At 48.4% G+C, this 14,542-nt stretch overlaps 1 protein-coding gene across 3 annotated transcripts in view; it reads right to left on the bottom strand.

Annotated features, from left to right (window-relative positions):
- Nucleotides 1–7,625: 7,625 nt before the first annotated feature.
- Nucleotides 7,626–14,542, bottom strand: part of LOC138751994 (uncharacterized) — a 150,868-nt gene continuing 143,951 nt past the window's right edge. For all 3 annotated transcript variants that reach the window (XM_069915122.1, XM_069915123.1, XM_069915124.1), the window contains 3 exons: nt 12,523–12,743; nt 11,592–11,645; nt 7,626–9,441 (listed from right to left, as the gene is read on the bottom strand). In XM_069915122.1, coding sequence (XP_069771223.1) covers nt 9,375–9,441; nt 11,592–11,645; nt 12,523–12,743 — 342 coding nt within the window. In that variant the 3' untranslated portion in view covers nt 7,626–9,374. The remainder of the gene's footprint in view (nt 9,442–11,591; nt 11,646–12,522; nt 12,744–14,542) is intronic.

Here is a 14,542-nt window from a genome sequence, read left to right as displayed (position 1 = left end):
ATTTAAGAAAAGGTTGGACAGGTCTATGGATGAGAAGAAGATGGAGGGTTATGGGCATTGTGCAAGGAGGTGGAACTAGAGAGGGGTGTTTGGTTCGGTGCGGACTAGAAGGGCCTAATGGCCTGTTTCCGTGCTGTAAATTGTTATGTTATTATTATGTTATTAAGAAGAATTTAGACTGGTACATGGCAAGCAATGGATGAGGAAAATACAAATACAGAGGATTATAGTGAAATATTATATAGGTGAGGGAAAAGTTGTTGAGAAAGACTTAGACAATTTTCCGGAGGATAGATCTTTCGAGTTGCAATTGGAATTGGAGAAATTGAGGGGGTTGGAAGCTGAGAAACAGAGTATGTGAAGGCAGAGGGAGCTGCAAAACAGAGAGGATTATAAAAGACAAAGAAAATATGACGGAAAAGATTGAAGGGGACAGACGGTTACAATTAGAGAAGTTAAAAATTGAGATGGAGGGAGGTAAGACAATTGAGGCTGTAACTCCTGGGGAGAGGTTTTTGACTAATAGAGAGGTAGATCTAGTTCCTCCTTTTGATGAGGGAGATATATATACATATTTTCAGCTTTTTGAAAAGGTTGCTGAGAGCTCAAGGTGGCCAAAAGAAAAATGGCCTCTTATGCTCCAAAGTGTATTGAAGGGAAAAGCACAAATTGCATCCTCTAGTTTGACTACAGAGCAAGTGGCAAATTATGATCCTGTTAAACAAGCAGGATTGAAAGCTTATGGGTTGGTTCCAGAGGCATATAGACAAAAAATTAGGAGTTTGGTGGAAACATGGAATCAATCTTATATGGATTTTGCTCTGGGAAAATCTGTATGTTTTGACCATTGGTGCGCCTCAAAAGGAATAAATAATGATTTTGACAGATTGAGAGAATTGATATTAATTGAGGAAATTAAAAAGTATGTTCCAAATAAGATTAAATTATACCTGGATGAGAGAGATGTGGGTCATGGCAGCAAACAGCGAGGTTAGTGGATGAATTTGCCCTGAGTCACAAAAATACATTTCAGATTAGTAAGCCTGTTCAGAGGGTTAATGTGGAACAGATTAATAAACCCCTGAAATTAAATCTGGGGAGAATGTTAAGGGAAAAGGTGAAGGTAAGGTGGGAAAGGACAGAACTCCTGGATTTGTATGTCATTTTTGTAAGAAACCTGGTCATGTTATTGTGAATCGTTTAGTGTTGAAAAAGAGATGAGAAAAGGAGGTTTTACCAGAAGCCTGTATTCAAACAGTTGAGTTTAAGGAGAACAGATGTTCCAAACCTAGTAAGGATGTTATGGATGTTTTCAAACCTTTTGTGTCAGAGGGCTTGGTTTCAGTAAAGGAGGGAGAATCACAGGTTCCAGTTAAAATTCTTGGAGATACTGGGGCTGCTCAGTCTCTGTTGTTGGAAAATGTTTTAACTCTGGATCAAAGGACTGACACAGGGGAGACAACTTTGATTAAAGGTGTTGGAGGTGAGGTAGAGTCAATATCTCTTCACAACATAGTACTGAATTCAGAATTAGTTAAAGGACCTGTTGTAGTAGGAGTAATTTCAAAGTTACCCATGCAGGGAGACTCATTTTTATTAATGTGGTGGTACACCACCGGCCTACTGCAGGGTCAGCCTCTGTACCTGCAGGAGTGTAAGGGGACAGGACCACACCTGGCTGCTGTCAATCAGTCAGTCTGAATGGATCAAATCCCACCCGGTCAGGTATCAATCACCCTCCGGAACATAAGCCTGTGCCGGCCTCCCGAGGCAGCCACTGCCAGCCTGGCTCTGTGGAAGTCTTTGTGGATTAAAGCCTGTTGTATCTTTGTGTGTGTCTGATACTGGCTATCAGTGCACCACAATTTAATCCACAAAATTTTCCCACGGTGCCTATAGAAAAACGCCTGTGCGCAGGGAGCCTTGAGGTCGACCCACGCCACCCGGAAGCCCAGACACGCTTCGAGATCTGGCAGCACGTGGTCAAGGCAATCATCGAGGCACACGAGGGCGACATCCTGGACTCCGATCGGAAGAGGTTGGACCTACTCTGGTTAAAGCTGGGTTCCCACACCTTCCAGGTAACCAAAGGCTGCTCCGTGTACAAGAAAGCAATGGACACACTCGAGAACTTGTACAAGCCCCCCATGAATGTGGTCTGTGCAAGGTACCTCCTCAACACCCCGAGCTCAGCAACCCAGGGAGACGGCTGAGTCTTACCTGGGACACTTACGAGAGTTGGTCCGACCGTGTCTGGCTGAACCCAGGGTAGGTGTAGAGGAGGTCGAGAGGCTGATCCGGGACGCCTTTGTCCAAGGGCTACGCTCGAGGGCCGTGCAGCAGATGTTGCTGGAAGACAACATCTATGCCCTAACCAGGACTGTGGAAGTGGTCGAAACCCTGGAAGCAGCAGCCCTGCACATCGAAGCCTTTGATTCCCGGTTCCCTCAGGCTCCCTCATGGACCCTCTCACACTGCAGCCCCAGACTGAGCTGGGGAGGAGAATGTCGCTGCGGCAGGCGCCCGGAGCTCCTGTAAGTACTGTGGGTCCTGGTGTGGGTCAGATCGACAATCGCACCAAAACTGCCCAGCTAGGAACCAGTATTGTTCCCGATGCGGCAAGAAAGGACACTTTGCAAAAGAGTGCCTCTAAACCTGCCGGCAGCTCAGTGGCCCTCTATGACCTCCCCACCTCCCCCGCGGACCCCTCCACATGCACATGCTGGGTGGCACCATTGTCCCCGCGGTGACTTCCTCCTTCCCTGACTTCGACTGTGCAACATCCAGCGCCGCCAGCGACTGTCAGAGCGTGTGCCCCGAGCATCTGCACCAGCCCCCGACCTCGCCGGCGCCGCTCACTGAGAACTACAGCGATGTCACTTCCGGCTGATGTAACGACATCACTGCCACAGACTGTGATGACGTCACTTCTCCTGGCGCAGTGGACACAGCTGGGAAAGGAGGCCAGTCATGCAACAGGCCCCCACGTGCCGCCGCCATCTTGGACCAGGCAGAGCCAGACATGGAGAGCACCCGACGACGTTGAGAGTGACGAGGTCAACCCGGGCGATGACCAGGCCACCCTACCGACACTCCCCACACCTCCGGGTGCCATCAGCTGCTGCACACTGCACCCAGCAACCGATGGCAACATGGTCAACACAGTCGATGACCAGGCCGCCCTACCGACGCTCCTCATGCCTCCGGAGGCCATCAGCTGCTGCACACTGCACCCAGCAACCGATGGCAACATGGTCAACACAGTCGATGACCAGGCCACCCTACCGACACTCCCCACACCTCCGGGTGCCATCAGCTGCTGCACACTGCACCCAGCAACCGATGGCAACATGGTCAACACAGTCGATGACCAGGCCGCCCTACCGACGCTCCTCATGCCTCCGGAGGCCATCGGCTACCGCATGCTGCACCTCATGACTGATGTTGACATGGTCAACACGAGCGATGAACAGGCCGTCCTATCGACACTCCCCATCCCTCTGGATAGTGACGACTCCGACTCCGAGACGGTTCTGGCCACCACCATGCTGACCAGGGACATCCTCCACGATCTCGGGCGCTCGATGATGGACATCTGAGTCAATGGGCAGGTAACAAAGTGCCTGTTGGGACAGTGGCAGCATCGAGAGCTTCATTCACCCGCGCATGGCCCACTCCCTAAGGTTAAAGGTTCACCCCACCACCTGCTCGATTGCCCTCGCTGCCAAGGATAAGACTGTTGGTACCCTCGGGCGGTGCTCGGTCGATATAATGGTGGGAGGGGAGACTTACACATGATTCAGGCTCCTAGTCATGTCCAAACTCTGCGCACCACTCCTCCTGGATTTACAGTGTCACCCTTGCCTTCGGGAGCCCCAACCTCCACTCACAATGCACAGCACGCCAACCTACCAGCCCCAGCCAACTTATGGCCTCTCCACTGCACATCACCCCACTGGCACTCTTTCCACATCTTGTGCTAGGCTGCAAGCCGATTGCCACCAGAAGTAGACATTTTTGCGCTGCAGACAGGGAATTCATCAAGGCGGAGGTGCGGCGACTCCTGGCGGAAGGCATTATAGAGCTCAGTGAGAGCCCTTGGAGAGCCCAAGTCCTGGTAGTCAAAGGGGGAAGTAAGCCGAGGATGGTTGTGGATCACAGCCAGACCATTAATCAGTACACCCAGCTGGATGCCTCCCCCCTGCTGAGGATCGCCGATGTGGTCAATGAGATAGCCCGCTACCAGGTTTTCTCCACGATTGACCTGAAGTTGGCATATCACCAAATCCCTATCCACCTGAACGACAAGCCCTGCACCGCCTTTGAGGTGGACGGGGGCCTGTACCAGTTCAGTCGGGTTCCTTTTGGGGTTACGAACTTGATCTCCGTCTTCTAGTGGGAGATGGATCGTATGGTAGACCGGCACAAGCTGTAGGCGACGTTCCCATATCTGGATAACGTCACTATCTACGGCTGTGACCAGCAGGACCACGCTTCTTCCGCCCCCCCCCCCCCCCCAGGCCCACATTGTAAAGGCTACTCGGCCTTTCGAGTGTCTCGGCATGGACTTCAAAGGGCCCCTGCCTTCCACAAACCGAAACGTCTACTTCCTCATGGTAGTGGACGAGTACTCACGCTTCCCTTTCACCATCCCTTGTCCGGACACCTTCACAGCCACCATCATCAGGGCCTTGGGGCAGATTTTCACCATGTTTGACTACCCCGCCTTCATCCACAGCGACCGGGGGACTAGTTTCATGAGCGACGAGCTGCGCCAGAACCTGATGGTGAGGGGCATTGCGACCAGTCGCACGACAAGCTATAATCTGAGAGGCAACGGGCAATTGGAACGTGAGAATGGGGTGGTCTGGAAGGCAGACCTCCTGGTTCTCAGGTCAAAAGGGTAGGCCATTGACTACTGGCAGGACGCTCTGCCCGAGGCGCATCATGCCATTCGGTCACTGCTGTGCACGGCTACCAACGAGACCCCTCATGAACACCTGTTCTCATTCCCCAGGAGGTCGGCGACTGGAATGTCCCTCCCAGTAAGCACATATGGACACACAAGGCCGAACCCCTGGTGGAGCAAGTCTTCCTCCTTCATGCAAACCATAACTACACTTATGTTAGGTTTAGCAGTGGCAGGGAGGACACCGTCTCAACCAGGGACCTGGCACCAGCAGGAGCACCCACTACACAACACCATCCTCCAGCCCAAGATGATGCTGACCAGGCATACATCCCCATTCCCAGGCAGCTATGGGGCATGCAGGGCCTCCTCGACCACTAGGGGCCCGCTTCAGCCTTAGGAGACGAACCCGCCCCCCCACCCATCCAATACAACCCGCATACGTTGACCCCAGCCCCCCTGGCCACCTCTCCGCACGGCACCACACTAGCCACACACACCCCTGCCGCCAGCCCCCCACTTCCCCTCTGACCAGTGACCAGGAGCCAGTCCGACAATGGTCACAGAGTCCCCGGTGGCCGCCGAATCGTCTCAACCTGTAAATATTGTATGTACATAGTGGGTGTGATTTCTTGTTACTGCCCCCCCCCCACCCCCAGGAAAATTTTAAGGAAGGGGGTGAATGTGGTGGTACCCCACTGACCTACTGCAGGGGGCAACCTCTGTACCTGCAGGAGTGTAAAGGGACAGGACAACACCTGACCGGCTGTCAATCAGTCGGCATGAATGGATCAAGCTCCATCCGGTCGGGTGTCAATCACTGTCCGGGATATAAGCCTCCCGAGGCCTCACTCAGAGTTGTTGCAGCCTGACTCTGTGGAAATCTTTGTGTATTAAAGCCTGTGGTACAGTCTTTACCTTGTGTGTGTCTGATTCTGGCTAACAGCGCACCACAATTAGGGAATGATTTGGCAGAGGATAAAGTTGGGTCAGTTTTGAGATTAACAAATCGGCCTAGTAAGGCTGTGATTAGAGAGGATGGTGAGATGTATCCTGCACGTGCTGTAACAAGGTCTATGACGAGGAAAATGATGACAGCTGAAGAAAACCAGTTGATAGACTGGATTTGCCCAGTACTTCTGAAGTACTTTTGAAAGAACAGGGTCATTGTGAGAGTGAGGATTTCTCCTTGTCAAGGAAAGAGTTAATTCAGCAAAAGAAAGTAGATACAGATGTTGGAGGGAGAAAGCAGTAAGTGAACAGGAGACTAAAGAAATGGCTGGTAGATATGACTTGGAAAGTGAATTGATGTTGAAACCTTATCAGAGGTGTCGGCTGTTGACAGAGTGGAGGAAGTGGTGGATCATGAGATTATGGAAACAGAATCTTGTGAGGGTAACCTTAAAGAAACCATGGTTCCTGTGCACCTGACAAACTCAACAACTTTGGAAAATTTGGAGAAAAAGTTAGACCATCTTAAGTCACAAGAGCAGATGCAGATGAAAGAATTACTTTTGAAATATACAAATTTGTTCCCTGATGTTCCAAAAAGGACATCAGTGATTCACCATGATGTCGATGTAGGAGGAGCAAATCCCATAAAACAGCCCCCATATAGAATAAATATTTAGAAGAATAAAATCATGGATCAGGAAGTGGAAAATATGTTGAGGAATGACATTATTCGACCTTCGAACTCAGATTGGAGTTCTACTTGTATTCTGGTACCGAAACCAGATGGAACTGTTAGGTTCTGTACAGATTATAGGAAGGTTAATTCAGTAAATAAAACAGATGCTTATCCTATTCCGAGAATAGATGACTGTATTGATAAACTTACTAAAGTTAGATTTGTTGAAGGGTTACTGGTGTGTGCCTTTAACTGAGAGAGGAAAGAATATTTCAGCTTTTGTAACTCCATCCCATTTCTACGAGTATAATGTGTTACCTTTTGGCAAGAAAAATGCCCCTCCAACATTCCAGAGGGCGATTAGTTCTATAATCCAAGGGTTAACTCGTACAGATGTTATATTGATGACTTGGTCACAAAAATGACACATGGGAAGAACATCTAAGGCAATTGGACAAATTGTTTGCAAGATTATCCAAAGCAAACTTAACTGTTAACTTAGCAAAGAGTCAATTTGCAAATGCTACTGAAACGTACTTGGATCATGTAGTTGGTCATGACAAAGTTGCACCTATTTAAGCTAAGGTGAATGCAATTTCTGAGTTTCCTATTCCCAAGGGCAACAAGGTTTTTAGGAATGGCAGGATATTATAGGAAGTTTTGCAGAAATTTTGCTCTTCCTTTAACCAACCTCTTGAAGAAAGGGGAGAAATTTGTCTGGACTAAAGTTTGTCAGGCAGTGTTAGAAAATTTAAAGGAGATGCTATGCCATTGCCCTGTGTTAAAATCTCCTGATTTTGACAGACCATTTTCTGTAGCAGTGGATGCCAGTGAGGGGGCAGCGGGTGCAGTTTTATTGCAAAAACATCATGAAATTGACCATCCAGTTGCCTACTTTTCAAAAAATTTCAATGTTCATCGAAGGAACTATTCCACTATTGAGAAAGAACTGTTAGCGATCATATTTGCTCTGCAGAATTTGGACGTGTATCTTGGTACCTCTCATGAACCAATTGTGATATTCACTGACCACAAACCTCTGGTGTTTTTCAATAAATTGAAAAATAAAAACAGAAGATTGTTAAATTAGAGTTTGATATTACAAGAATATAATCTGCAAATTAATCATATCAGAGATACAAATAATGTCATAGCAGATTGTTTGTCAAGATGATATAAATGATCATGTATAGAAATATATTCTCTCAACATTGAATTAGTTTATTATAACGTTATATATATTGTGTATGTTATCTCTAGTGATTTTAAAGACAGCTTAGTTATAACTGAATTTTAACTCAAGAGTTAAAATTGTTTGTAGGTGGAAAGTGTGACAGATTTTGTTGTGCTTGTATCGATATGGTTATGAGTTTTGGATCCTCTGGACTTGTAACACTGTTCAAAACCCTGTGGTCCTTACAAGAGGAAACAGCTGGCGAGAGTGTTTCTCCAGAAATAAGGGAAACAAGAGGAACTCTGTGGTGACCTGGAAGAAGAGGTGATCATTTGGAAAACCCATGATGGGGCAAGTTTCTTCGACAAGGCACTGAAGTGGCTGATCGGAGGAAATCAGTTTGTGTGTGTCGAACGAGCAACGAATTTCTCTCTGAAACCAACAAGAACCTTCCTGAACGGTTACCATTTAATGTTAAGGACCAGAGCCTGGTGAAAATTCATAAATGTTACATTCTGTGCACAGTAGAATAATTGCCTGATACCGGTGAACTTGGAGAAGTGAGAAGTGAATGATTGGACTGTGAAACAAAGAACTTTCCTGAACATATACACATTACATACATATGCGCTTACATAAGGGAGTTAAGTTAATAGTATTAGTTTGTTTGATCTTTTTATTATATTTAAAGAAAATTAAAAGCAACTTTTGTTTAAGTAACCATTGTCTTGGTAAATGTCTATTGCTGCTGGGTTTTGGAGTCCTCTGGGGTAGTAACAACAGCAAGCCCACCAAATTCTCCACACCCATGGACTTCAGGTGTGTGTCGAGTTCAGACTGGGAAGACTGCACTCTGCCAGCCATATTTAGTCCCTGACCAACGAGCCATTGTTCATTGGCAGGGTTAGGCCCTCAGGCCAGCCCATCTTCCTGAACATTTCTGACAGGAGAGAGGCAAGAGCAAACACACTGCTGCCCGTTATTGCAGATGCTAGATGGAGGACGGCCATCGGCAGGATGAAGCCCCTAGACAGCAAGGCTAGCACTATTTGCCTTTACCCCAATATCAGAGGAGACATTTGGACTGAAACACAAGGCAAACATGAATGGAAGAGATCTATGCCGGGCATATAGAGGATTAACTCGGTCAGTCTGTAACTTGGTATGTGTCAGTTAATGTCCACGAAACGTTACGTTGTGCGAAGAGGCAGTACTAAGTTGGGGTGGGATCACAGTGTAGCTGTACAAGATACTGAACTTAGGCAAAATTAAACTTTTTAAGTTTTTTTCCACTTTTTAAACATTTATGTCAACACTTTCTTAGCCGATATCACACACCATTTAACAAAGAGGATCACTGTTCTCCACTTCCTCATTGTGTTCCACTGGAAGATTTCCAGGTGGATTAACCTCCACTGATGAGCTGTTGCTCTGCACTGGCTGAAGACCTGGCTGAGGCTCCTCTTGCAGAGATGCTGGCTTCTTCAGCAATAAGTCCTGTGTTGTGTTGTTTGCCTAGTCTGCTTTCTTTTCTTTATATTTACGTTCGGTTACATCCACTATGTCGTGTTCTCTGATCGGGATTTGTTGAACTCTACGGGACCACAGATAACAGACGTACAAGGGGACAGATGTTGCCTGGACGGACACCTGTATACACATCAGAGACTGTCAAAGTCCTCCTCTGCAGAATCGCAGAACTCCTTCTTTAACACCGGGAGCTTCAATCTGCGGAGAGGAAAATTAAACATGCAATCAAATCTTCAGGGTGAAGTATTTACAGTCTCACTGAGACCACAGCATTGCTGATCCCCACTGAGGACTGGATGAAGGTCACTGTTGTAGCTCATCAGTCAAAACTCACCCCTGGGCCAGAGGGAAAGTCCAGCTCCAGAGATCCAACACAAAGTGTACAGTATTGACCCAACGCTGCACTGTAGGAGGGGCAGTACTGAGGGGGGTATCACTCTGGGAGGGGCAGTACGAAGGGGGTCACACTGTGGGAGGGGCAGTACTGAGGGGGGTCACACTGTGGGAGCAGCGATGGGTGTTGGGAGGGTGGAGCAGCCCCAACTGTGCTGAGGCTCGATCACCCTGTGGTGCTGGTCAGGCCCAAAGCTCGACGGGTTTTGTGGGAGCTAGCCCGACAGAACGTGAGCTGCCCTGCGGTGTTTTCGCTGCATCGTTCTGGGATACCCCAAAGCGGTTCCAGTACAGCCTGCTCCTGCACACCTTTCACTTCCTCCCCCTGTCAGTTGTGCAGACTCAGGGTCTGCATCAGGGTGGGGGGGGTCCCCAATGGAGATTCCTGTACACAGAAGTCCTCCCCCTTTACATCGTGGACCTGCAGCGAGCAGTGCCAAGTAACCACTTCCTGAGTCGGTTCACTGACACCTTAACCGCCTGTCACTTCTGTGGGCCGGAGGACACAGGGTTACCACATCTTTGTGGAGTGTGTGAGATTCCAGCCCCTCTTTGCCCTCCTGGAGGGGCTGCTCCTCCAATTCTGGTTGCACTTCAGCCCCTCGATCCTGATCTCCAGGTGCCCAGTATAGAAGGGGGCCGGACGTTCAGCGGATTTCCTTGTGGGGTTGTTGCTGGGTCTGGCCAAATTGGCTATTCATGGGTCGAGACGGTGGGCAGTCGACAGTGACTGCCTGTCTCTCTTTTGGGGTTACATCCGGGCCCATGCAGTGTTGGAGCGGGAGCGTATGGTGTCCGAGGGGACAGTGCCCCCCCCCCCCCAGGGGATTGCATGCATGGCTGATGGTGAAAATCGTGTTTTCATTTGATGTGTAACACTGTGTCATAGAGAGGTGGTCATAATTACTGCTTCTCGTAGCTTCATTGCCACAGTTAATGGTAGTTTCTGGTTTTAGCTGTAGCTCTATGTGTATTTTGTGTTTGTAATGTTGTAGTTGGAATAAAGTTTGTATGTTTAAACAAAAGGGGCAGTGCTGAGGGAATGTCATACATGAGAGTGCCACACACCTGAAGTACAAGCTCTCCGTTGGGATCTCCTCAAGTATTGCATCCAGTTCTGGTCCCCATATTTAAGAAAGGACATACTTGCTATAGAGGGAGTGCAGTGCAGGTTTACAAGATTAGTTCCCAGGATGGCAGAATTGTCATACGTGGATAGGTTAGAAAGACTTGGACTATATGCGATGGAGCTTAGAAGGATGAGGGGAGACATGATTGAGGTATTTAGGATTATCAAAGGGCTTGAAAGGGTGAAATCAGAGCACATATTCCCAATGATGGGGGAGACTAAGACTAGAGGGCATAGTTTAAGAATACAGGGGAGGCCATTTAACACAGAAATGAGAAGAAATTTTTTTACCCAGAGAGTTGTGGGTCTCTCAACACAGGACTTATTGCCACAAAGGGTAGTGGAGGCGGATTCATTGGATAGATTTAAGAGAGAGTTGGATAAGGCTCTTGTGGGCAGGGGAGTTAAGGGTTATGGGGATAAGGCTGGGATTGGTTATTGAAAGAGAAAGATCAGCTACGATCTGATAAATGGCGGTGCTGGCTCGAAGGGCCAATTAGCCTACTCCACCACCTATTGTCTATTATCCCAAGCCAGTGTTGGATCAGGGCAATGGTCCGTTTCTGCAACCTCCAGCAACACCATCGCATCAACATTTGGGATCTTTCTTTCTCCAGTTGCTTCGTACAACAGGGAGTCCATTCCTTGTGGGGAGCTCTGGGACTCAAGGCTCTACATAGACATCCAAGAGAACTCCTCTGGAGTGCTCGACTGCCATCAGCTCTGGTCTGTGGATGGGAGTGTGGGCAATTCCCCCAGCCTGTGGAAGATGAGGGGCAGAGCATTCCTCAGACAGACCCTCCCAGTTTGGTAGATTAACACCTACCTGTATTCACAATCCTGAGAGTGACGGGAAGCTTGCCAATCTCTCTTCTCCTTCCTGTGGGGTGAGAAGACAACAGGGTGAATCCTCAGCAGTGTTCGGGGCAGTCATTCCTCAGCCCAGTGACCCTGCCCTGCACACTACCTGCACAGGATTCTCAGGGTGTGGGGACATCGGGGCACTTCTAAAATACTTGCCAGAAAGCACCAAAAGAGTTTGGGGATTTTTATTTTAACCATGGCTGTCGGATCCCATACCAGATCGTCCACACATCTCAGACCCACCCTCTCTATATGCTGTTGACGCCATGGAGAACAAAAGCACAGAGTTGTTTCAAACTGTTCTCACTGGCCGCCCACCCACCCTATGCCTTTCATAATCTCGTCCTCCCCTATCAAGTCTCCTTTCATCCTTCTACGCTCCAAAGAGAAAAATCCCTTGCATCTTAAGACTTATTTTCTGATTAAGGCAACATCCTGGTGAATCTCCTTTGCCCCCTTTCCACATCCTTCCTGTAATGAGGTGACCAGAACTGGACACAAGTGTGGTCTCACCAGCGATTTGTGGAGATGCAACATGACCCCACTACTCCTGAACCCTATCCCCTTATTAATGAAGCCCAGCATCCCATAGGCCTTCTTAACTCTCCTATCAACCTCTTCAGGATGTATCGATTTGAATCCCAAGATCCCTCTCTCTATCCACGTGACAGAGGGAACTCAGGGGGAAGAAGATTTAGGGTAAAGGGGAGTGCTTGGGGGGAGAGAGTCAGAGTTCAAAGTGGAGAGATCTCAGGGAAGAAGAGGCTTGGAAGAAAGAGCATGGGGGAGAGAGGGGTTCGGGGTAGGTTAGGGTCAGGAGGAAAGCATTGAGAGAGGTGTGAGGACAATGTGGGGCGATGAGGAAGAGCTCTGGGAGGAGGGGTGATACTCACTTTAGTTGAGGAGGCTGTGTTTGTATCTCTTCATTGATCCATGACCTCTGTCCCCAGCTAGAGGGTCCCTGAGGAACAGAGAGGACTCCTGGTGGGTCCATTTCACCCCACTGTCTCTTTCTGCTCGGAGGGAAATTGCCGACAAAGACACAGGAGGAGGAGGAAGAGTCCTCATTCGATCTTGGCCAAACACACGACACCTCCTCCTCTTCATTCGGGTCCTGGAGAAACAGGAGCCAGGTCTGATGAGAGATTTATTCATGGACCTTTGACACACCAACAAGTACTGGATTTGTTCAAGGGCCACCCATCTGTGGAACTTGTTGCTGTGGAAGTGAGGTCGTTGGGTGTATTTAAGGCACAGGTACAGTAAAATCTCCATTATCTGGAAGTTGACCAACCCAAAACTCAAACCAACAGCAAAAATAATGAGGAAATAAATAAATCTAAGGAATAAGACTGGGTGGCTGGACCCCATGGGTGAGCGCAAAGACTTCGTTGGACATGCAGATTTGCCCCACTGAACTAGTGATGTCCCTCAATGCACATGCATTCTATTTGCTTTTGCCAATGACGTGGAGGTGAGTCGGGTTGTCAGTGTGAGGAAGGTGGCCGAGGGCCTGATCCGACACTGCGTGGAGGTGAGTCGGGTTGTCAGCGTGAGGAAGGTGGCCGAGGGCCTGACCCGACACTGCGTGGAGGTGAGTCGGGTTGTCAGCGTGAGGAAGGTGGCCAAGGGCCTGACCCGACACTGCGTGGAGGTGAGTCGGGTTGTCAGCGTGAGGAAGATGGCCGAGGGCCTGACTGGGACACCAGGATGAAGAGCCGGCCAGTGCTGCTCACCGCTGGGTGACTCTCTGAAAGTGTCTCCCTATCCTGCCAGGTAAGAGTCTTTATCTTTATTAGTATTAGGTATGAAGGCTTTATCTCTAAATTTAGAAGGGGGGTTAACTATGACGGTGGCTCAGCTGGTGCAATTGTTAGCGCAAGGCTGTTTCAGTGCCAGAGACCAGGGTTTGAATTTAAATTTAAATTTTGTAAGTTACCAGAATTACTTGATTAAAGTGAACTTTACATAATTAAAAACTGGAATACAAGTTTTTAAAAAAAATGATGTTACATTTTGCACTGTCTTTTAAACATAGAAACATAGAAGATAGGAGTCGAAGTAGGTCATTTGACCCTTCGAGCCTGTTCCGCCATTCAACGAGATCATGGCTCATCTTAAAGTTCAGTCCCCCGTCCCCGCCTTCTCTCCGTAACCTTTAATACCCTTATACTGAAGAAATAGATCTAATTCCCTCTTAAATATATTTAATGAACCTGCCTCTACTGCCCTCTGTGGCAATGAATTCCACAGATTCACCACCCTCTGGGTCAAGAAATTCTTCCTCATCTCGGTCCTAAATGGTTTTCCCATCCTTGGAAACATCCCATCTGCATCCATTCTGTCCAGTCCTGCCAGAATTTTATAGGTCTCTATGAGATCCCCTCTCAATCTTCTAAACTCCAGCGAGTACAATCCCAATTTGCGCAAGCTTTCCTCATAAGTCATTCCTGCCATTCCAGGTCTCAGCCTGGTGAATCGCCTCTGCACTCCCTCCATTGCAAGAACATCCTTCCTTAGATAAGGTGACCAAAACTGCACACAATACTCCAGGTGGGGTCTCACCAAGGCCCTGTACAGCTGCAGTGAGGTATCCTTGTTCCTAGACTCAAACCCTCTTGATATGAAGGCCAACCTACCATTTGCCTTTTGAACCGCCTGCTGTACCTGCATGCTCGCCTTCAGAGACTGATGTACAAGTACCCCTAGGTCTCTCTGCACTTCCCCATCTCTTAATCTATTGCCATTCAAATAGTAATCTGCCCTCCGGTTTGTATGACCAAAGTGGATAACCTCACATTGATCCACATTGTAGTGCATTTGCCACGGATCTGCCCAGTCCCTCAATTTATCCAAATCACACTGGAGCTTCCTGACCCCCTCTTCCGTGCACACAACCCCTCCTAGCTTAGT

Source organism: Narcine bancroftii, chromosome 1, assembly GCF_036971445.1.
Source record: "Narcine bancroftii isolate sNarBan1 chromosome 1, sNarBan1.hap1, whole genome shotgun sequence".
Lineage (NCBI taxonomy): Eukaryota > Metazoa > Chordata > Chondrichthyes > Torpediniformes > Narcinidae > Narcine > Narcine bancroftii.
This window is presented reverse-complemented; position numbering and strand designations above follow the sequence as displayed.